The sequence below is a fragment of the Symphalangus syndactylus genome, chromosome 2 (genome assembly GCF_028878055.3).
Source record: "Symphalangus syndactylus isolate Jambi chromosome 2, NHGRI_mSymSyn1-v2.1_pri, whole genome shotgun sequence".
NCBI classification, from domain to species: Eukaryota; Metazoa; Chordata; class Mammalia; order Primates; family Hylobatidae; genus Symphalangus; species Symphalangus syndactylus.
Genome location: NC_072424.2, coordinates 44,472,189 through 44,497,436, shown reverse-complemented (window position 1 = coordinate 44,497,436; position 25,248 = coordinate 44,472,189). Strand labels below are relative to the sequence as shown.

Genomic DNA, 25,248 nt, shown 5'->3' with positions numbered 1-25,248 from the left:
CATCAGACATGAAACTTCTAGTATCTTCAACCTTTTAGAACACTGCTTGTAGATTCCAAAGTTAGAAAAGAGGCTCATGAGACTAGCAAAGGGGTTTCCAAACCATAGCGCAGAGCTCTTACACTTCATGCTATGAGAGGCCCCTGCATTGTTACCACCTATTAACTCACAAGTGACACCGTTAAAATAAATGTCATTGTTTTTCTAGCTCAGGGCACTTTAAGAACCACATTATGGGGAGGATAAGGGTGCTATTAGAAACACATATATAGTCACTAGTGCGAAATGGCAGCTGATACTGAAGGAGAATAGTAATAAGAGAGAGGGAACAGGAGAAGCTAATGTATTAGAGAATAATGATCATCAAAATAATCATCAAAATTAAGTTTAATTATACCCTCCATCTGCCACTTAAGAAGGGGCTGGGTATGATATAGGGTAAAATCCCAGCACGTTGGGAGGCTGAGGCAGGAGGCTTGCTTGAGCTCAGGAGTTTGAGACCAGCGTGGGCAACATAGCCAGACCCCATCTCTACAAATAATATAAAATTAGCCCAGCATAGTGGTGGTGCCTGTAGTCCCAGCCACTCAGGAGGCTGAGGTGGGAAGATCACTTGAGCCCAAGAAGTCAAGGCTGCAGTGAGCTATGATTGTGCCACTGCACTCCAGCCTGGGCAACAGAGTGAGAACTTGTCTCAGAGGAAAAAAAAAAAAGAAAGAAAAAGAAAGCAAGGAAGTACGGATTATAGAACAGTGACACTAAAAGGGACCTTGGAGATAATAATTGGCCAGCCTCTTCGTGATAAAGATAAGAAAACTGGGGCAAAGGGTAGGTTATGAGGAAAAGGGTTTCAGTTATTTGCCCAGTATCACACAATTACACAGTACAGACTGTGGGTCTCTCCAGGGCAGAGTCTTTTTTCTTTTTAAAATCATTGTTCTCCAGCATTTACCATAGTCGATGTAACTGCAACTTAATATTTGTTTATTTAAATTGATTTAGCAGAGTCAATATATGAATCCATATCTTGGTTTCGTTTAAACCCCATGATCCTTTCAAATGATCAATTTCATGAAAAATTAGTAGGGAGAATAGATCAGATTAAGTCCTTTGACTCTAAGCCAATCAGCAAATGATAATGAAATATTGTTAAACTATTGGTGGATGTATCAGAAATGGCCAAGTTTGGTTACTAGCAATTAAATCCACATTTGGCTACAGCTATTCTGAATACTTTGTAAAGATTTTATGCCATTTCATATGATTTATATATCTAGTTTTCAGCAAATACAGGTGACAGTAGAATGTCGCCTGCGGCTCAGATGAATCCAATGTAGTCAGGGCCAAAAAACCAGAGGATTCTAGGCAAGTTTTTGGGGAAGACATAGAATTGAGAAATTCATTTATTCAATCAAGAACTGTTCGCTGAGAACTTATAATGCCAAACACTGTTCTAGACACTGCAGATACAGCAGTGAAAAAAAGAATATCTTATGAAGCTGACATTCTAATGGAAGGAACAGACAACAAACAAACAAAAAGTGATGGAGGAATTATGACTACAATTACCCCTCTGTTGAAAGTGCTTTCTTTGACATCTGTAATAGGATTTTCTGTTTGGTTTGGTAGTTAACAGCACTAGCTTAGACATGGAGAGTCTTGATGTTAAGTCCTAGCTGTGTGCATATTAGTGCCTTATTTTTTTTTTTTTTTTTTTTGAGACAGAGTCTCGCTTTGTTCCCCAGGCTGGAGTGCAGTGGCGCGATCTTGGCTCGCTGCAAGCTCTGCCTCCCGGGTTCACGCCATTCTCCTGCCTCAGCCTCCTGAGTAGCTGGGACTACAGGCACCTAGCGCTTATTTTTAAATGCTGATAATAGTAGAACCTCTTCATAGAGCTGTTCTGTGGTTTAATTGAAATCACGTCTCACTACTCAGGGCCTGGTTCATTTTAAGCATTCAACAAATGATGCAATTATTATTATTATTATTGAGTCAATGGACCTCTAAGTAACACACTTTCTTCCTGTTGAAAGATTTCAGAAGATATACCATCAGATCTTAGAACCTCATAATTTTTCATAAGTGATCTCAAAAAGATAGCTTCTGAAACAGAGCAAGTACAAAATTGACTCCATTTGACAATACCCTTTTTGACTTTAGTAGAAGTCAAGTCAAGAAAAAGCTCTGGCTATTCCAAGGAGCTTTCCTTCTGGGTGAGTGCTGTGGATGTGGTGTGTCTGGTTGCTTCATGCCTTTTAGTGCATGCAAGTCTTTGCCTTTGTCTCCATCTGAATTACCCCAGCTCTTTTCAGCCTCAGTATGCTTGTTTTCTTTTGTTTTGGGCCTAAACTCCACATCCTAGTACTGGCTTCTATATGGCATCCCTCTTTCATGAGTCACAAGGAACTGCAAATGCCTTTTTAAGTGTTTATGCAAGTGTTATCTAAGCATTGCTTGCTTTTCTCTAAGTCACTTTATCGTGTCAAATATTTTGCCCAAACCACTCTGGGCCATGTCATTTCACAGCACCTACCATAATGGGAGGAGTGTAATCCCACGGAAGGATGCATTCACAGTTTGCGACATTGATCTATAGTTCTCTATATAAAGCCTACATCTCTAAAAACTTAGTAATGACCAAATATAAAAACTTTGACTCCTTTCCTTTCCTCCCAATGACTTCGGCAAGTCCTGTAGAAATATATTTTGATAATATATAATAACCTACAATTCTTTACTAATTTATTTGGTCTACTTGTTTATTGTCTGCCTTCCCCATGAAAATGAAGCTCGTCTTGCTCACTGGTAGAACACCAGCAGTTGAGCTTAGCACAATGTATGTGCTCAGTAAATATACATCACTTGTTGAGTAAATGAATGCTCACATAGCTGTCTAGCAAGTGTGGATGCCATGTTGTGATGTGTTGGATTTTGTTTCAAAAAAGATATTGGCCTATGTAGGGCAGTAGTCTGTCTAGTTTTCAGCACTTTCCATCGCCATATTAACCTTGAATTTCTCTCATTTGTGACTGTATAATTTAAAACTATAAATCTCCACATAAAGGAAGCATAATTGGTCATTCATTAGACTTAACTTGACTATTTTCAAAAGGAATTGAGAGTGGCCATGAAAGGAATTATCATGAATAAAGACAATAACAACAGCATTGTAAACATCACCTAAACCTCTTACCAAGATCACCCCTAACAGTGTGATCTTTATCCCACTGTTGGGCTTTGAGTGTGACAATGGATAGTGCAATGGATAAAGCTGGACCACAGAGTTAGAGAAATCTGGGTTTCTATCCTGGCATAGCCTCTTACTAGGTGTGTAAGGCTGACTGTATTTCTCTACCTCTCTAGGCTTACTTTCCCATCTACAAAATGAATCAACTTTATAGATTAGTGTGTGGATTCAATTGTTATGTAATTAAAATACTTATTATGGTTCCAAACACATCATCATTGTGTCAGTTAACATCTGCTGTGTAGCAAAGCACTCCCAAAACTTACCGACTTTTCACAACAATCATTTATTTAGCCCACGATTCTGTGAATTAGTTGGGTAGTTCTAGTCTGGATCAACTGATCTCCGCTGGGCTCTCTCATGCATCTGTGGCAGCAGTTGGACTGGCAAGTGGATGATCTAGGATCTAGAATGGTTTCATTATGTGTCTGGCTGTTGGCAAGTTATCAGCCAAGGTGACAGGGGTGACAGGGGTGACTGGGCCATGGTCTTTCATCCTCCCACAATCTAGTTCAGGCTTCTTCACATGGCAGTTGTTGCAGAGTTGCCAAAAGCAACAAGAGAGAGCAATCTCCGATGTACAGGTATTTTTCAAGACTGCTTGCATCATATTTGCTAAATTTCCATTAGTTAAGGAAATCACCGTTCCAGCCCAGTGTCAGTGAAGGAAATAATTCGCGGCCATTTTTGTAGCCTGCCACAATCCTCATCATCACTGTCATCATAAAAACTAGTATTTGTTGAGCACTTACTAAGTGCCAGATGCTGTTCTAATCATATTACATTTATCAAAGCTTGTAATTCTAGCCACAATCTTATGAGGCAGATACTATTATATCCTATATTGGAGAAAAGGAAACTGAGGCACAGAATGGCAAGCAACTTATCCAAGGTCACACAGCTGGGAAGCATGGGAGCTGGAATTCAAACCAATGCTCCAGAGCCATACTTGTAATGACTGTTCTCTACTGTCTCTTTTTCACACTCTATATGTGGGCTTTTCCGTGATTTTTTCTTTTTCATAACTGAGTGATCTAGGAAGAGATAATACCTTGATTTTTTTTTTTTTTTTTTGAGACTGAGTCTCACTCTGTCGCCAGGCTGGAGTGCAGTGGTGCAATCTCGGCTTACTGCAACCTTTGCCTCCTGGGTTCAAGCGATTCTCGTGCCTCAGCCTCCCGAGTAGCTGAGATTACAGGCACGTGCCACCACACCCAACTCATTTTTGTATTTTTAGCAGAGACGGGGTTTTACCATGTTGGCCAGGCTGGTCTTGATCTTCTGACCTTGTGATCCACCCACTTCGGCCTCCCAAAGTGCTGGGATTACAGGTGTGAGCCACTGTGCCTGGTCAATACCTTGATTTTGACTGGTTCCCTGAACATTGCCATATCTACCACCAGTTTGTCCACACTTCAGCATTTTTCCAGCAAAGCACCTTGAGTTTCTCTCATCCAGGATTGGTGTGACTGGAATGCATCATTCCAGATCTTGGTGGTAATCTTTTTATCTCTTTCTGGTTCTTTGTGGTGAGGGTATTGGCAGTGGTGATGGAAGTTCAGAGCTTCATTCATAGAGCACTTCATCTTTTATTTCTTCAGACAAGTTTGGGGCTTGGAAACATGTGGCTGATAACAATGTTGAAATATTACTTAATATATACATATTTATATATATTTACATATACATACATATATACATATATAATATATACATTTATATATGTTTATACAAATATTTACATATATAAATTTATATGTTTATTTATATATGTTTATTAATAGTTTCTTGAAGGTGATTTGCAATACCTTTTGATATCAGAGACTGTGGCTTTCTCTCTATCCTCAGCAACTAGCACAGGCAAGAACACACAGAGGACACATTGGAGGAGCTCAGTACATGTTTGTTGTAAATATCTACATCCATGTCTGTATTTTATTAAGACAGGGTCACAAACACATATACTAATGGCGACCAGATATTGTCCAGGTGTGATCACTAAAGAATGGTGGGCACTGGCATCCAGTGGAGAACTCATGCCCCATCTAACAGTAGAAGATCTAGCCATTTGATACCATGTAGAAATACTCAGTGTTACCAGATTGTTTCATTATTCAGGAGATGCTGGAACTTCAGATGTATATGTAAAACTTTCCTAAATTTAAACAGTGTATGTCGGATGAAGCAGGTCTGTTGACTGAATCTGGCCCGTGGTCAATTGATTTGTGACTTCCCTACATTAGGCACTTGTTGGCACCTTTCTATTGCATTGTAACTGTCCTGAAGGCCCAAAGTGGAAGGGGACATGCAGAATAAGGCAGAGATGGAACAACGAGATGACGAGAGATGAAAGACTTCAAGAAGGATGGATGATTGCCTATTTCAGAGATTCTGCAGAGGTCAAAGAAATGGGAATAAGAAAAGGTTATTAGATTAAAGCAAATTAATTATTTGGCACAGCACTACATCTACAGGCTGTGTTCTTTAAAAAAATGATCAATAACATGGGAAATACTCAGTTAAGCAAATTAAAATAATTTCTTTACTCTGACTCTTCTAATTGTCTTTAATATTCTATTATGCAATGTAAATCTCCAAAAGGAGAAGAGATTTACTGAGATTTTTTAAACTTTCATGATCAAGGAGTCCTTAGGTCATACAATCCCTTGTAGATAGAATGTTTTGAGGAAAACACCTTGGAAAAGCTGGATAAGAGACTGAATGAGTCACTGGGAGTCTATGGAGGCCTGATGTGGAGACTGGAATGCACATGGTAGTGAGCGAATGCACAATGAGCCAGCACAGCAGCTTGGCAAGTAAAGAAAGTAGGCCAACCTATTAGGAACTAGGAATTGCCAGCTTAGTAATCTTCTGAAGACAAAACCATTTTAGCATCATTCCTTTGCTGAAAACAAACCAGCAAAAAAAAAAAAATCAAGGGGTGCCCTCATCTGATGGGTGAAAGCTCTTTGCTTTAACATTCCAGGTCTCCTTTATCAGGCTAACTGACCTTTCTTATTCCCCAGTTGTTCCCTGGCCTTTCTCATTCCCCAGTTATTTCTTACGCTTACTCCCTGCTCTAAACACCCTACTCCACTGGCTGTCCTTATTGCTTGCATGGTGAGTTGTCTCCCCAGCTGCTCCAATTAGAGACATGCCTGCTTTCCAAGGCACAGGTCAAACCCTGCTTTCCCTATTAAGCCTTCCTTAGCCATCAAGCTACTAGTCAGTTCTTTTCCGTACACAACTGGAGCAGTTACTTCTGAAGGACTTGCATGGGACTTAGTGTGTTGGAGACGGCCTGTATGATTTGGAGCCAAGAGAATAAAACTACGTCTTGAGATCTGCAGCTCTCTACCCCCATTTGACCTCACAGTACACCCAAATAAGGTTAGAATAATATTGCCCAGAAACACAGAAGAGCAAGGGCATAACTCCAATCACATTGCATTTCATAGATTGTAGTCTATAGTTATACAACCACCTATTATTCAATTATTCATTGAGGGTAAAAGAGTGTATTCTCTTTTATAGACTTGCTCAACAGTAAAGAGCATTATTTCTAGACACTAGGCTTAGTATATTACATGTTTATCTTGGTGAATCCCAGAATCTCCCTAAGAAGAGTGTTATTATCCCCATTTTACAGAGGAGGGAGCTGTCTTGAAACATTTCAGCTTGTTCACACTTACGACTAGCTCTCTATCTGGTGAAGGTTGAGTCAAGTGTACCTGACCTCATGTACCTGACCCCAAGCCTGGGCTCTTTCTGTCCCAGCACACCATCTCCATGGCCATGCTGGCCACTAGAAATTTAATGACAGAGAATTAAAGGTAAGAATCACACTGTGCCTTCAAGTGGCAAATATATACCACCAGACAGAGGAAGACAGATAAAATCTAGTTAAGGTCTACACAGTTGGTATGTCATAGGACTCAGTGCATTCTGGGGTATCATAAGGACCTAGCACAGCTCAAGAGAGGCCCTCTTGAGTGAGATTTGGAGGATGCAACATCATGGGGGCACATGCCTGGCCCGCAGGGCAGTGAGAGTCTTCTACTCCCTGGCCGTTCACCGAAGGAGGTGACCTTCATTTCCACCCTACTCTAAGCTCTTGGCTTTTCTGTCTCCTTTACTAGACTGCGAACTCTGAGGAGAGAACCTATTTTATTTATCCAGCCCTGTCATAGTTTCTGGTATATAAACAGTAACTATTTGTTGGTTTGATGAATGAATGACAAGTCAGCCAAGGCAAGGTGCTCAAGGTGACATGATAGAGACAGCACAATGTAGTACATCTTTATTCCCCCATCAGAGAGCTGAATTACCTCATTGCATGTTATGTGTCTCCTCTGTTCGTTTACACACTATCCAGAGGTCTCTGGCTTCTCAGAATGCTTAACAAATTCCAAGTCCTCCCTTCAATAATGTCAAACCTTATAATTTTCAGAACTCATCGAATATTGTGAAATCCTGCAGCAGCACAAGAGGTGTGTGCTGCCCCTTGCACTTTCCCCACATCTTCCGACACACTGCCTTGCACAGAGCAGGGTCTATATACATGCACATTGAATGACTGCATTGAAATAGATTGGAGACATGGTTAGGAACCCGTCCTAACAGTGCAATCTTCTTGAGACAATGCTTGGTGAATTCGGGTGTAAAGGGAGAAGAAATCTGGATAGTGACAGTGACATAGATGGGGCAAGAAGGGTGAGCAGGATCTGTCAACTCATTGGATATGGGAGGTGAGGGAGGAGGAAGTGAGAAAAAATGATTCAAATACTTTGATCTTAGCTGACAGTTTGAAGGATTATGCCCAAAGGGGAAATAGGGAAGTTCTCTTTCCCCATGACCCTCTCATCCTCATTTCAGTTTAAGCATGGAGAAAAGATTTCCCATAAAAGTCAGGCTGAAACACTCCATGGAGGGAGGCAGACCTGGGACAGTCATTCAGGAATGTCCAGGAAAACCAGAAGGAAAGGTTTGCCTTCATCTCTCTGCAGAAGAGCTTTGCTCTGCTGAGGAGGAGAAGTTTGAACTGAATGTATTTTTGGTTGGTATGACTTGTAAGTTCTCTGTTTGATAGCAGAGTTGTTTGAATGACCTATTTTATAACTACACGGAGCTTTTCCAAATAGATGGTGTCTGTAGAATGTTCAGGTTAATGCATGAGCCGCGTGCTCACAGTGTTTGCACTTGGAGCATCTGAACCTTCTTTCTTAATAAGTCATCTTGGCATTTTGTCAACAAGTTAATTTGCTTTCCTAAGAAACTAGATTAATACTTCCTGTACTTTGTGCTATTCACAGATCTACAATGCAGTGAGAAGAGGAGAAGAAACAGAAAATACAGTTGGATCTCTACTCCATTTCTTCACCAAGCTCCCAGCCTCCGAGACAGCCCATGGAAAGATAAGTGTTGGTCCATGCTTAAAGCAGTGTGTCCGAGACACTGTATGTGAGTATCGCGCCACCCTCCAAAGGACTTCAATATCGCAGTACATCACCGGTTCTCTCCTAGAAGCAACCACGTCTTTGGGAGCAAGAAGTGGCCTTCTCAGTACTTTTGGAGGATCCACTGGACGAATGATGCTGAAAGGTAATGCCTGAAATTTCACTTTTAACTTTCTATCTTTGACTACAGAGAAGGATCTAAGTTAAGATTTATGCATCTCCTGATGGAAAATTGAGTTCATCAATTTAAGTAAAAAGTCGCTTCTTTAAGAGAATATAAAAAGGTGGTCCCTTATTAAAATCCTCTAAGGTGTCAACATTCCAAATAGTAATCATTAAGATTTTGCGGCCGGGCGCGGTGGCTCACGCCTGTAATCCTAGCACTATGGGAGGCCAAGACGGGCGGATCACAAGGTCAGGAGATCGAGACCATCCTGGCTAACACGGTGGAACCCCGTCTCTACTAAAAATACAAAAAATTAGCTGAGGGTGGTGGCCAGTGCCTGTAGTCCCAGTTACTCAGGAGGCTGACGCAGGAGAATGGCGTGAACCCGAGAGATGGAGCTTGCAGTGAGCCGAGATCACGCCACTGCACTCCAGCCTCGGCAACAGAGCGAGACTCCGTCTCAAAAAAAAAATTTTTTTTTGAAACTTTTTTTCAAATGAAGTAAATGGTTAAAATGCTATCTTTAATATTTTTTTTTTTTAATGATTCAGGCAGGTAGTTTCTCCTAGTGGTAGTTTATGACAAATGTCAATTACTGTGATAAGATGCTAGGAAACAAATATGGTCAAGCAGTCATATTGAAAACCCACTGTGGTTGGGAGCAGAGTGAAATATAGATCTTCTTCATACATAGAATTAATAGGTCTCTATTGACCAGAAAAGCCAAAGGCCATCTTCCAGCTACTCCCATCTTAAAGGACATGATAGGCAGGCATCCCACTGAAAGATGAAAGCCAATGGAGAGTGGGGTCCCTTGGCATTTGAACTTCCCAGCTACTTCCCACAAGCAGCAGACAAGCAGGTCAGAAATGGCAGTGCACCAAAGAACCTTGGAAACTTGTACACTGCATAGCTGTCACAAGCTGCTTGGCAGCCTTCCCTGGTAGGAAGCTGCCAACCAGACAGAGACCATGCAAAGCAGCATTTCAATGCCTGGGGGTTGCCAGAACTCAATCTGACAGCAGCTATTGTCCCTCCATAGCAAGTCCTGAGACCCAAGGCCAGCAGGCCAGTGACCTTCCTCCTTGATCCTCAGCCTTCTCCATTCCTACCCACACACACACCTCTAGACAGGCCTAAGAGGAATACCGTAACCTCCTTGTGTACTATGTTGGGTGCCAAGTTGGTTTGTTTTCTGGAGTCGCCCGAACTTCAGGGGATTGGTTATAAATGAATGAAGAATAACAGAAGATGTGGGAACACTAAAGGCTTCATGTTTTTCAGCCATTCAACACATTTTTGCGCCCCTGTTAGGTGTTAGTTGCTGGAAAGGGAACAAAACATAATTCCTGCCCTCATGGAATTTATAGTGTCTAGGTGGTAAGCTGTTTTCCCTACACACAGGATTCAAGGTTTCTCCCCTCCGATGTGGCACCTAGAGAGCGCCAAGCCTGCACTCTTCATCATACTCTTCCCAAGAAGTTGGGCTGAGATTGGCATGTGGAATTGGCATTGTCTTAACACTTGTGATTGTATGCCAGGGCCTTATCCTATAAGTTAATCAACATGTGTAGACTAAACCCCTCCCATTTGGTTTTCAAAGTCTTTTTTTTTTCTTTTTGAGATGCAGTCTTACTCTGTCACCCAGGCTGGAGTGCAGTGGCGTGATCTTGGCTCACTGCAGCCTCTGCCTCCCAAGTTCAAGTTCCTCGTGCCTCAGCCTCCCGAGTAGCTGGGACCACAGGCACACACCACCTTGTCTGGCTAATTTTTGTATTTTTAGTAGAGACAGGGTTTTGCCATGTTGGCCAGGCTGGTCTCTAACTCCTGACCTCAGGTGATCCGTCCATCTCGGCCTCTCAAAATGCTGGGATTACAGGTGTGAGCCACCGCACATGGCCTCAAAGTCTTTATGTGCCTCAGTTAGACATATTTCTTTAACAATCAGTGGAATAAAATGCATTAAAAAACCAGATGGGTTTCTTACCACAAACAATGATAAGTATGTAAAGCATATGTTAGTTAGCTCAACTGAACCATTCCACAAGGTATACATATTTCAAAACATCATGTTGTACATGACAAATATATACAAATTTTTATTAACTCATTTTGTGCTCAGTAGTGTGTAGGTGTTATGGGGGAGCCTAATGAAGTGTAAGTCAGTTTACTTGCCTTTAAGGTGTCCATCCTCTTAATGAGGAGGCCAGATTTGCATACACCAAGTAATCAAATAATAATATAGGAAACTGCAGAGAGATAAGTGCCAAATAATGTGGAAGTGGCTCTTCAGTGTACAAAGAGTTTGGATAGCAATTTGATGTTCTCTATGAGGAATGGCTTGGCCTGAAATGTGAAACCTCAAACAAAGAAAAGTCAATAAAAGCCACATTCTTTCTTCTCCATTAATTGTTAAGAAATGGATCTCCAGGCTGCCCAACCAAGGCAGGCATGCCTCTAGTCTTCCACAGATCTGTGGAGAGAAATAAGGAGGCTGCTGGTGTGTGCATCTATGGCCCTGATCATAATTTGACTTCAATTGTATTTGCACTTCCCTGTTCGAAATAGAACCTCATAGATCAATATTTCTAGCTCTGACACTCACCAGACTGTCAGCTAATGTGTTATCTTTAAATTGGTGTTTTATGCAAGAGTTGGAAGTTTCTTTAACTTTTTGCTTTGCAGCTCTTTGGTGATTTCTGAGAACCCTCTAGAAACTCCTGCTGAATAATACAATTAGCTGGTTGCCTTCCGCTCCAAGCTTATTTCTGTAGTTCTAACTTACTATCTTGCAAACCTTTTGCAATTTCAGCATCCTCTCCCGTTTGGTTTTCAAAGTCTTTACATGCCTCAGTTAAACATATTCCTTTAACATGCAGTGGAAGAAAATGCATTAGAAAACCAGATGGGTTTTTCACCACCAAAAATGATAAGTATGTGAGGTAAAGCATATGTTAGTTAGCTCAATTGAACCATTCCACAATGTATACATATTATAAAACATCATGTTGTATATTACAAATATATATAATTTGTATTTGTCAACTTAAAAAAATTAAGTAAAAAAAAATAAAAAGATGGGTCTTCAAAGTCAAAGAGTGTTTACAGAATCTGTAGGATCAGCATATTGGTTAGTGGGTCTTGAGCTGTGATGGCCATGTACTCTTCCAGGGGTTCAGGAGTACGTGCAGCTGCTGTGATGTGGTTGTCAGCTTTTTTTCTTCTTCAGTGTGTGTCCTGTGGCATAGATTTGGCCAACAGCTTTTAGCTATTGGGGAATATATAATACACTCTTAGTCTTCAGTTTATAAATGGGTTATATTCTACAAGTTCATTTCCCAGGAGCGATACAGAACTTAGAACACTTTCCTGGATAAGCAGTATTAAACGTGATTTGGTTCACAGACTCTAGTCCTCAAAAACCTCTGTAACCCATAACACAGTTGTAGTCTGCACATTTCCCATGAAATAAAGAGGAAAACACTATTGTTGGAATACTGAGCATTAGCCTCAAAGAAAAAGCAATAGAGGTGAGTTAGAAGACATTTCTTGTTGAGGGGCAATAATTTTATTAAAGATGAGTAAAGAGTTAAAACTTTTTGGAGATTTCAAAAAGGACTTTTAGCCATTTCTGAGATTTTAGATGTTGGCAGCTGTAGCTTTTTGTTATGGCTAATTACACTTCAAAACTTGTACCCATATGAAGGAGTCAGAAAATTACCCTAGTAACCTTTTCCCTAATGTTTTTTTAACGTGATGCTTAGAAATGGTATGAAGAAGGATGGAAAGAGGTAGCACGAGATTTAAATTTTTTCCCAGAGATAAAGAAAAAGGAATAAGTTCAAAAGAATAACCTCTTCCATAAGAGAAAACATGTTTGAAGTGAATTAAATGGAGTTGGTAAAGGTAGAGAAAAAAGGAACAGGGAAAAACAAATGCTGTATGATTTCCCTTATATGAAGTACTTAGGGTAGTCAAAATCATAGAGACCTTAAATAGAAAGGTGGTTACCAGGGGATGAGGAAGGGCAATGGGAACGGGGAGTTAGTGTTTACAGGCTATAGAGTTTCTGTTTTGCCAGATGAAGAGTTCTGGAGCTTACTGGTGGTGATAGTTGCACAGCAATATGAATTTACTTAATACCACTGAATTGTACACTTAAAAATGTTGAGACAGTAAATTTTACGTTGTATGTATTTTATCATAAGAAGAAATAATTGAGAAAAAGGGCATGTCTTGCAGGTCTTTCATCCCCCTCCCTAGTCTATTAGGATGTAAGAAAGAACCGAAACACTCCTCTTCTGGAAGTGGTTGTGATTATGAGATGGGGGTCGTGGTCACCTGTACTAGGCGAGAATAGAAAGAAATGTCCAACAAGTTGATTGTTATTCACAAGTCAAGAATTGGTAACTCGAGGCTTGATTGTCCAGAATTCTGCAGCCTTGGGGCTTTATGGATTGATACAGAAGGCCAATAATCGGAACATAAACATGCCTGCTTTTCTGCCTTCAGTGCCACCAAAGGTCTTCTGCTTATAAAGCTGAAGGTTTGCCAAATAACCAGAGACACTTTCTTATATGAAGCATTGGTCCACAAGGGTATGCCCTTATCATAAGGGTGTGCTGTCTCAAAGTGGAAAAACAGAGCGCCTTTACCTTTCAGTCAGGAACTTCCACTAGTTTGATACATTAAGATCCTTCCGGCCGGGTGTGGTGGCTCATGCCTGTAATCCCAGCACTTTGAGAGGCCGAGGCGGGCAGATCACGAGGTCAGGAGATCAAGACCATCCTGGCTAACATGGTAAAACACCATCTCTACTAAAAATACAAAAAAAATTTGCCGGGTATGGTGGCGGGCGCCTGTAGTCCCAGCTACTTGGGAGGCTGAGGCAGGAGAATGGCGTGAACCTGGGAGGTGGAGCTTGCAGTGAGCCAAGATTGCACCACTGCACTCCAGCCTGGGTGACAGAGCGAGACTCCATCTCAAAAAAAAAAAAAAAAGAAAAAAAAAGATCCTTCCACTTCCTGTCCCTGTGCCCTTTTCCCTCTCCCCATTAATCTTGTTACAATCTCAGGACTAACGCCTTACAGCAGTGGCAGTCAAAATAATTACTGACTTCGATAATTAGGAAGAAATTTTCAAAGCTATCACCTGCTTTTTCTTTTCTTTTAATGTTTTACCTACTGAAAATTATAAAAACAAGATAAAGTTAAAAGGGAGAGAAAAAGTTGAGATAACTGATGGTAATGTGAAGTACTAAAAATGGCAAAATTAGAAAAATAAAGTGATGACAAGAGGATTTTTCATATAAGGCAGCTAAGTGTTTTCAAATGTGCATATTGTACCAGCCAACATAATAAACTGAGTGTGTTAAACTCAATTTTTCCTTCTCAAATTGTTTCTGAGTAAAGCACATAAATTAAAGGATTAAGTGTTACATATAACCAGGACAAAACATAGTTATTCATATTTAAATTGTGTAATACAGTGGAGGGCAGATGGACCTGCTGAGGCCAGCAAGACATCTGCCATCTTTCTGACAGATGGAGGCCAGCAAGATAGTGCAGACACAGGGTGCCAGGAGGAAAGTCTGTTACTACTATGATGAGAATGTTGGACAAAGCCACTCAGTGAAGCTTTACCAATTCTGCATGATTCGTAATTTGCTGCTCAACTATAGTATCCACTGAAAACTGAAAATCTATTGCCCTCACAAAGCCAATGCCGAGGAGATGACCAAGTACCACAGCGATGACCACATTAAATCCTTGCACTCCATTCGTCTTGATAACATGTCTGAGTACAGCCAGCAGGCACAGAGATTCAACATTGGTGAGGACTGTCCAGTATTTGATGGCCTCTTTGAGTTTCATCAGTTGTCTGTGGGCGGCTCTGTGGCAAGTTCTGTGAAACTTAATGAGCAGCAGACAGACATCACCATGAACCAGACTGCACCATGCAAAGAAGTCTGAGGCATCTGGCTTCTGCTATGTCAATGATACAGTCTTGGCCCTCCTGGACCTGCTAGAGAATCACCAGGGGGTGCTGCTTATTGACCTTGATGTTCCACAGTGCATATTGTGCGTATTGACCTTCCGTGCCACGGTGATGGCATGGAAGAGGCCTTCTATGCCACAGACTGGGTCATGACTGTGTCCTTTCATAAATGAGAAGAGTACTTCCCAGGAACTGAGGACCTATGGGATATTGGGGCTGGAAAAGGCAAGTATTATGCTATTAACTACCCACTCTGAGATGGGATTGATAATGAGTCCTGTGAGGCCATTTTCAAGCCAGATATGTCCGAAGTAATGGAGATGTTCCAGCCTAGTGCTGTGGTCATACAGCGTGACTCAGACTCCATCTGGGGATCAGTTAGGTTGCTTCAATCTGAACATCAAAGGGCATGTCAAGTGTGTGGAATTTGTTATGAGCTTCATCTTGCTGATGCTGATGCTAGGAGGAGGTGTTACATCATTCACAATGTCACCTGCTGCCGGACATAGGAAACAGCTGTGGCCCTGGACACAGAGATCCATAATGAGCTCCCATATAATGACTATTTCAAATACTTTGGACCAGATTTCAAGCTTCATATCAATCTTTCCAATATAACTAACCAGATCACTAATGATGCCTGGAGAAGATCAAACAGCAACTGTCTGGAAACCTGAGAATGCTGCCCCACACACCTAGGGCCCAAATGTGGGCTCTTGCTGAGGATGTAACCTAGAAGAGAGTGACAACAAGGACGAAGACCCTGACAAGTGCATCTCCATCTGTTCCTCTGACAAACAAACTGCCTGTGAGGCCGGGCATGGTGGCTCATGCCTGTAATCCCCGCGCTTTGGGAGGCCAAGGCAGGTGGATCACCTGAGGTCAGGAGTTCGAGGCCAACCTGGCCAATATGGTGAAACCACATCTCTACTAAAAATAACAACAGTTAGCTGGGCATAGTGGCACGTGCCTGTGATCCCAGCTACTCAGGAGGCTGAGGCAGGAGAATCACTTGAACCTGGGAGGCGGAGGTTGCAGTGAGCCAAGATTGGGCCATTGTACTGCAGCCTGGGTGACAGAGCGAGACTCCATCTCAAAAAACAAAAAAATAAACAACAAATTGCCTGTGAGGATGAATTCTCTGACTCTGATGAAGAGGGAAAGGGTGGCTGCAAGAACTCTTCCAACTTCAAAAAAGCCAAGTGGGTCTAAACAGGATGAAAGAGAGAAAGACCCAGAAGAGAAGAAGTCACAGCAGAGGAGAAGACCAAGGAGAAGCCAGAGGCCAAAGGGGCCCAGAAGGATGTCAAGTTGGCTGAGCAGGCCTTTCCAGCTCTGGCTTCTTGCTGGGTCCCCTAACAACGTAGATTTTGTATTTTCTTTTTCTCTAGACTATTAGTAAATTTTTATTTACTAAATATAAATATCTTGGGGACTAGAGTGAAAGACAGAAACCAGGGTCCTGAGTCCAGGGCAGCTGTGCTGGGTGAGCTCTTCCAGGAGCTGCCTTGCCCCACTTTCCTCCCCAGTTCTTAACTTTGAACGATAAAGGGAGCCAGGTCTGGGTGGAAGGGATACTTGTAGGTAGCCATATAGTAGTTTCGGAAAGGAGTCCTTATTAGCATTCTAGAAGGGGTGGCTGGATCTCCAAGGATCCTCTGTTCTTTCCAGGTTCCTAAGGTAATATTAGACGTTTTAGATTGGTTCTGTTCTCATACCTCCCCACTGTCCTCAGGTAAGCCAAGAAGCTCACACTGCCTGCCCTCTCTGTTCCTCCAATTCTGCAGGTGCAGATTGGTAGTCTAGTTTCCTTTTTTGGATACTATTTTCTTTTTGTGAGACTTTGTAATAAAATGGTACATTTCTATTTTTAAAAATAATAATACATTATGTATTAGAAAAAAAACTAAACTGTTCATTTTTAACCAGTCTGAGTGTGTGGTATGTGTGTCTGTAGACTATATTTAGCTATATTAAAGTTATTTATCATATGTCAGCTATAAATAGAATATTGATATGAAAACAAAAATACCTTACAGATACAATATTTTTGTTTGAAAAGAGGGAATATTTTATTTCAGATAGAAAAGTCTACCAGCACTTTGAGAGGTCGAGGCGAGCAGATCACTTGAGGTCAGAAGTTTGAGACCAGCCTGACTAACATGATGAAACCCCGTCTCTCCTGAAAATACAAAAAAAAAAAAAAAAAAAAAATTAACCAGGCGTGGTGGCATACACCTGTAGTCCCAGCTACTTAGGAGGCTGAGGCATGAGAGTCGCTTGAACCTGGGAGGAGGAGGTTGCAGTGAGCTGAGAACACGCCACTGTACTCCAGCCTGGGCAACACAGTGAGACTCCCATCAAGTTTTCAACTTATTTTCTTTCACTACGATAAGCTTGTATATTCTGTTGTATCTTTCTCTAAAGTTAATAGCTTTGAATAAAAAACAAGAAGTTATACTAGGAATACACATACACATTTGAACTACATAATTATACCTCATAAATAATTTAGTTTGTAAAGGCTGGCTTAGTTGACTTCCTCAAAATCAAAACAATTACCCTTTACATGCTTACCAGGCAAGGAAGGCATGTGCATAGCTCTAATTCCAAGATTTGTTTATTTAAAGAAATATCTTGACTTGTTAGTATTGTGACCTTGAAATTATTTTCTTGGTATCTAAAAGTATGCTTTAATGTAATATTGGGTGTGTTTCTGTACCAGTTAATCAACTAAAAAGTATTCATTAGCTGCCTTCTGTGGCCTAGTGCTATGGCACCTAAGAATGGAGAAGATCACATCTGGAAGTCTTCAACTTGTAAGATAATATTTCTCATTCCAGAGAAAATATAATATTAGGTTTCAGGTCTACTGAAGTAGCCCTTACCACCTAAAGAGAATTCATAAAGTGCTAGACTGCTACATTAAAGGTGGTATGAGTAGGTCATAGGGCCAGGAAGCTTGGTAGGCACAGGACAAAAACCTGTTTTAGGACCACAGGTGGTCGAGTATCATCCAGGAATGTGACACTACACCTGGATGTAACCTAAGAATACGACTCCATACCAGTTGTGACCAAGGAATATGACTCCGTCACCAGGTGTGACCTGAACATAGCACTCCATTCCTAGGTGTGAATATACCCATTTTGAGCTGGGAGACTGATTCCGTTTAATTCTCTTATGTGCCCTAATTTTGCTCCAAGAAACTAGCTTATGAAAGGAACAAATTATAGCCTAATTCTCCGTAAAGTTTTGACGCCAAAAAGAGAGAGAGGGAGAGGGAGAGGGAGAAGAAGGAGAAGGGAAGGTGAAGGGAAGGCTAAGGAAAGGCAAAGGGAAGGAGAAAGGAAGGGAGAAAGGGAGGAAAGAAAGAAGGAAGGAAAGAAGATAGGAGGGAGGGAGGGAAGGAAGAAAGAAGGAAGAGAGGGAGGGAGGGAGGGGAAGGAAAGAAGGAAGATCGGGTAATTGAAAGTTGGTTAAATCCTAATCAATGCAGTCAGAAAGATGACTAGTGAGGATAGCAACACCAGACAGACACTTTGGGTTTACGTATCTGAGCTGGTTATAAAAATGTCAAGTCCTGATTACAGAGACTCAGAATGGACCATATTGCAGAAATTTATTTGCAAAATAGTTGTTTGAAACACTGCATCCAAAAAAACAACCATTAGATTCCAAAGCTTCCCTCCAAAACTTACTGAATATTTAAGTAAAACAATAGTTCTTAAAAATGCCAGAGAATAGATGCAGACTCTGCAGAAGTGGTTACCTCCAAGAGAGGCCTTTGAATGTGAGCCTCATTGTGTTTTGGATTTGAGTCTTGACTTCAACGTTGGGTCATCCTACTCAGGTGACTGTACTTCTAGGCTTCAGTTTCTGCATCTACAAAATGGGAATAAAAGCAACAACTTCGGAAAGTTGTTTTGAGGAATAAGTGTGACAATGTATATAAAGAACTTAGGCCAGGTGGCTCAGGCCTGTAATCTCTGTACTCTGGGAGGCAAAGGCAAGAAGATCACTTTAGGCCAGAAGTTCAAGACCAGTGTAGGCAACATGGCGAGATGCTGTCTCAAAAAAAAAAAAAAAAAAAAAAAGCCAGCCAGATGTGGTGGTGTGTGCCTGTGCTTCCAGCTATTCAGAAGGCTGAGGCTGTAGAATCACTGTAGCCCAGGAATTTGAAGCTGCAGTGCGCTATGATCCTGCCACTGCACTCTGTCCACCTGGGTGTTGGAGCGAGACTCTCTCTACAAAAACTTTAAAAATTAAAAATAAAAACAGCTTGGCATAGTATCTGTTACCTAATGTATGTTCAACCAATCTTATGACGATGATGGTCATGCTGGGGCTGATGATGGTGATGATGATGGTAGTAATGAGGATTGCCACCACCACCTAGAAATGCCAGCATTCCACTGTCCTTAATTCAAAGACTCTGCTGTTAGCTCAGTTGTAGATGTACAAGAAAAGACAAGTACCCTCCAGGTTTCCCTGGCTGTGGGCCTAGAGCACTAGCAACTTCTGGGACACCTGAGAGGAGGTAGTTAGTGGCTGGAGGCCACACCTGTGTAACTCCTTTAGCGAGATTTTCTTTAGTTCCCATGCATTAGGCCACTGATTAATTCAATCATTTGACCAATATTTGTTGAACATCTACTATGTGCCAAGGATATAACAGCAAACAAAATACAGTCTTTACTTTCGAGGGATTTACCCACAAATGGAGGAAATGGACAAATAAACATGCAAATTTTAAGATAGTATAAATGTTATAATTGAAATAAGCACAGAATATCGGGCCCCAGAGGGAAGTCCCTATACCATCTTCAGTGACAGCTGAGGTTTCTACAACCATTTAAGTACCTGAAGAAATGTAAACAGGTATTTAACCAGGGAAAACAAGCCCTGACCTATATTATGAAACTTCTATTATTTTTACTTAATTCTCTGCTGATATCCTCTCTATTTTATTCCCTCCAGAGTAGAAAGATGCTAAGCATTTACTCCTGGTATTGGGAGCCTTGTCTAAAAAATCTATGACTGGGGCAAAATTTATTGTTCCAGTTAAAACTTGTATATTTTAATGAAGATGACTTACTCATTACAATAAAATTAAAGGATTTTTTTCAGTACATGACATTTATACTTTTGAGTGTTTCTAAATTGTTTATTGTTTTTAAAGAATAAGCCTCATTTTAATGAGCTATGAAAATTCTTCCTCTTGGGAACATTTATAGAACATAATGAAATGCTTATAATCTGTTTATAATAACATGTGGGTCAGTAGCAAATATTTAAGAGGACAAAAAAGAGAATATCTCAACATAGTCTGAGTCATAATTTAAACTTCTACTGGAATTGAGTCTTCAAACCAAGAAACAGTGAATAAATTATTACAGTTAAAATAATAAAAAGATATTTTTAAGTGTGTTTAGATTTTGGTAGATTGAATTCTAATTACAGATATTATACTATCATCAGGGAAGTCTAACAAGTTTTGTCAACTGGAAATATATATTTGGTATTTTGTCTTTTTAACTTCATATTTCATTGTGGCAACAAACTTAAAAAAATATTTTCTATAATGTTAATGTCACAAGGGATTCTTTGAACAAGTGTATGCTCAAACACCACTGAGAATATACCTTTGAATTTTACAGTCACCGGAAACACCCTGTGTGACAGTAGCGGGTATTTTGCCCCTGTTTATACTCAGAGACACATTTTGGCATCAATAAGCAGACTCATCTAAAATCCATTTCAAGTAGATGTTGTTGTGGATGATCTGGGAACATGGAGGGTAAGAGAGAGTATAACAAGTTTCAGAGACCCTAGCAACTCACAAGATCTAGGCTGATGGACTACCAAGTCTAGAACCAAAATCCTTAACTAGGGTTGATCAGCTTGTAGGAGCAAAGCCAGTATTTGATCCTAAGCCTCTCTGATTCCCAAAGCCATGTTCTTAACTACTAGGAAACACTCCAGTATTATCTGCCACTCAGGGATCCTGTGCACTGACTTATACCAGGGTGTGTGTGTGTCTCTCTCTGTGTGTGTGCATACATAGAGTGTAACACTAAACCTTAGATTTGAATGGAGGTTCATTTGACTACAGAATTGATCATTTTCCCACATACCTGCTTCCCCCTTGCCCTAGAGACCTCCAGTGATTTTGAGGAAATGATATCCTTCCATTCTTTGATGTAGACATCTATGAGGTTAGTTGGGAGTCTTCCCACTGATGGTTACATATGCATAGCACAGTCAATCAAACGGGAAAAGCAGCAGCTCCTGTTAGCTGATGGGCCAAGTAAAACACATTTCACTCTGCCAAAGAAGCCATTGATTGGACACAGGCAGAGAAGTGGTCAAATCAATGGTAACTAAAAGAAGAGGGGCTGGAAGAGTGTCTGGGCAGAAGTAATCATATGTGCAAAGGCCCAGTGGCAGCAGAGAGTATGGCAAGTTTGAAGTCTGGGCGGAGAGTGGTGAGCTGGAGGGTTTCTTATGCCAATAAAGTCTGGAGAAGTTGGAATGACAAGCACTAACAGGTATTGGGCACTCACTGTGACAAGTGTTTTTAAAGTGTTATCTAATTTAAGCCTCATATTTTTGCCTATGAAAAATAGAGAGAGGCAAAACAGAGAGAGGCAAAACAAACTGCCAGATAACACGGGCTCTTGTTAAGGGCTCTAGAAGCAATGGGAAGCCATCAGAGGGTTTTAAGCAGAACTAGTGACACAATAAGACTTATATTTCGAAAGGATGATTCTCATCAAAATAAAGTAGGGATGCCCCCATGGGCACCACCCCTTCTAGCCCTCATTGTACCCCAGATTAAAATATTTACATTTGAAACGGTCATGGATATTGAACTTGAAAATAAATTATTATTCTGAAATAAAGACCGAGATGGTGTTAGTTGAAATGCTCTTTAATTGTTTTGAGGAGTTGGGAAAAGGAATAATGGCTAGTAACCTAGCTCTCTCTACTTCCTGGGAACTGTATTTCAAGACGTTGGACTTAGAAGGAAGCTTATGGGGTAGACTACAAAGGGGAATTGAAGACCTGTCCCCTCCAGGCCCAGGTGGACTGTTAATGCTCCCTCTACCCCATGCCATACTCACTGATGTCTATGAGTCGTAGCAGTGTTTTACTTATACCGCAGGAACACAAATTCCTTCTTCATGGGCCAAATCCAAGCCATGTGTGTTTTTCTTTGACAGTTGCAGTACTTTAAAAAATTGGGAATCTTGCATTAAAATGTTCTGGCTTCTCTGGCAACACTGGGCCACTATTCTCCCTTGGCCCGTGGGCTGACAGTGACCCATACTAACCCCCACAAGATGAGACACACCAGCTCTTTACTACACACCTGGCCCCACCTCCAGGTGGTGTCCCGCTCAGCTCTAGCCTCATTTCCTTTACCTGCTTGGTCCTGCAGGCATCTCCATTTTGGACCCTGGAGTTGTATTCTGAGATTCACACAAGCTTTGGGGCACTTCAGTTCAAGGATTTAGGAGGCTGAACTGGGAGTTGGGACAAAAGGGAGAAGAGCTGTAAACACAGACAGGTCATCTGTGAACAACCTTCTGATTGGGTTCTTCCTGGGAGATACAGGAAGCGTTCCAAGCAGGGAAAGCAAGTGAGATAGTGCCAGGGTGAGAATGTGTGCAGCAACTGTGAGACAATGAAGAAATGATGCAATGGACATAGTGAGAGGTAGGGTTCATTTGGTAGCTGTGGTTACAGTTTGGAGAATGAGGTGAAAATTTGAACCTAAAGCATTAGAGAGCCATTGCAGACCCTTAAGCAGGTTGAATTTTGAATAGTGGCACATTAGGACCAATAGCCTGGAGGCACCCTCTAGAGGAAGGAGAGTGGCACTTACAAACCTGAATGCTTTTCCCTGGATTAGGAATTGGGTGCACTGAAAATAGAGGGCCAGAAGCCAGCATGGGCCCACTTAGCTTTCATTGGCATGAGACACTGGTTACAGTAAAAGGACTAGTCTTGAAAATTTAGCATCACCGGGAGAAAAATCAAATGCAATAAAAATTAGACTCAGTTAAGAATGGAGGAATTTTTACTATGACACAGCACCATTGTAAAAAAATCTCCCACCTCGTGCCAAGGGGTCCATGCTGCTAAACTCCTCCCCTGAGTCAGTGCATTTGAGTGCTCTCAGCGCAGTTGGCACAGCCAGAGCAGCTGGGTGCAAGGCCTTCTCCAGGCTTACATAAAGTATAGGTCTTGACCAAATGCGGAAAACCTTTAGGGACACGAAAACCATTAGGGATCCGTAGCCATGACTTGAACCAAGCAGAATAAACAAACTCCTGCCCAAATTGGAACTCACTGGACGCCTTTCAGAGTTATCCAAGGGGAAAGGCTGGAGGCCTCAAGGGTCTTCGAGTGGGTTAATGTCTTGTTTCGGCTGCCTAGCTCAAGTCTGATGTGGCTTTATCTGTGCTTTCCTATGTTCTTTTCTCAAATGTCTTAACGCCTCAGTGGCAAATCCACAAATGGATTGTGTTTTGAACCTATAATGTATACCATACTATATTTTCCCTGCTAATGGTATAGTAAAGCCCAAGTTAGACCTTTTGTTACAAAAGATTCAGGAACTGGGCTGGAAAGGTTCCAGGTAGCATTCACATTTTCCATGGACAGGGCCTTGGTAAGTTCTCAAGCTTATTTCTATTTTCAATATCCTTTGTCACTCTTTCCAGCCTCCCGATCTAGTTTTCTACACGCATAATGTAGAGAAACGCTGTGTCTCTCTCCCCCAATAGTTAAGTGGCATCATTTTCACTCTTTTTATCCCAGTTTTTTTTTTCAAGTTGAGGAGGCAGGGTCAGGCGTGGTGGCTTATGCCTGTAATACCAGCACTTTGGGAGGCTGAGGCAGGCAGATCATCTGAGGTCAGGAGTGCGAGAATAGCCTGGCCAACTTGGGGAAACTCTGTCTCTACTAAAACTACAAAAATCAGCCGGGTATTGTGGCAGGCGCCTGTAATCCCAGCTACTCGGGAGGCTGAGGCAGGAGAATCACTTGAACCCAGGAGGTGGAGGTTGCAGTGAGCCAAGATGGTGCCACTGCACTCCAGCCTAGGCAACAGAGAGAGACCTTGCCTCGAAAGAAAGAAAGAGAGAGAAAGAGAGAGAGAGAGAAAGAAAGAGAGAGGAAAGAAAGAAAAAAAGAAAGAAAGAAAGAAAGAAGAAAGAAAGAAGAAAGAGAAAGAAAAAGAAAGAAAGAAAGAGAAAGAAAAAGAAAGAAAGAAAGAAAAAAGAAAGAAGGAAAGAAAGAAGGAAAGAGGAGGCAGATTAGAGAATTATGAATGTTCATTCATCCAATAGTCAACTGAGTGCCTGCCGTGGACTGGATGCTATGCTAGGCACTATATTGTGACAGCGGAGGGGGCTGGATTGAAGAAGAATGAAACAATACCCTAGTTCCCTGATATTCACAATGTGTTAAAGATGGAGATGGGCATAGAGATGGGAAACCAAAGCACAGAGCAGCTAAGAACCAAGCCCTAGATGGTCACAAATCCATAGCTCACAGAAGCGTGATCTGAACTATCATGGAGCTCTTACCCTGCCTCTAGTCTACCTGTAGGAAATATAATAGAACGTAGCACAATATAGGAAACATTTGCAGAATGCCTGCCACCCCTGTTCTAGCTAGGGATGAAAACAATGAAATAAGCACTGTTCTTAATTCTAGGAGTTGATTTAGATTAACAAAGAGACAGACATGAACCAGTGGTTACATTGCAGCATGATACACAAAAGGCAAAAATTGGTGATTAAGAATGTGGAGTTTGATGACAGATAGACCTAAGTCCCAGATCAACCATATAGAAACTGCATGATCTGGGGCAAGTTACTTAACTCTTCTCTTCTAAGTTTCATCATCTTATCTGTAAAATAGGACAATGCAGACAGTTGCCTCAGGTAATTATAATGGGTTAAAAAGTAAATTAATGAATATAAAGTGATTAGAACACTGTCCAAAAAAAGTGGAGATGGAGCAAAGAAGGCACTCAGAAATGGCAAGAACAAAGGCTTAGCTGCAGGATGGGGGCTGGAGGGGTCAGGTTTGGCAGGAGCGGGGAACATACAGGGGGCCTTGAGAAGTGGAACTGGAATGGGCATCCTGGTTTACAGGTGCATTGGGCCCTAGGTCAGGGCAAATCTTGGGAGGATAGGGATCCAGGACAGCAGCTACTCCCAGCTCTTGCTTTCAAGGTTCATTTCTTCCATTCACACCTGGCCTTTATCACTATTCCAAGTTGTACCGGCCACAATCAGTTCTCACCTGCCCTGGAAGGTCTCTCTGGTCTTCCTCCCTAGTTCAGTTGGATCATGCATGGGCAA

At 41.4% G+C, this 25,248-nt stretch overlaps 1 protein-coding gene and 1 pseudogene across 6 annotated transcripts in view; both read left to right on the top strand.

Annotated features, from left to right (window-relative positions):
* Nucleotides 1-25,248, top strand: part of PLCE1 (phospholipase C epsilon 1) — a 440,302-nt gene that overhangs the window by 222,613 nt on the left and 192,441 nt on the right. For all 6 annotated transcript variants that reach the window (XM_063629746.1, XM_055254888.2, XM_055254898.2 and 3 more), the window contains one exon: nucleotides 8,560-8,848. In XM_063629746.1, the coding sequence (XP_063485816.1) occupies nucleotides 8,560-8,848 (289 nt within the window). The remainder of the gene's footprint in view (nucleotides 1-8,559; nucleotides 8,849-25,248) is intronic.
* LOC129463711 (histone deacetylase 1-like) lies at nucleotides 13,535-16,142 on the top strand (annotated as a pseudogene).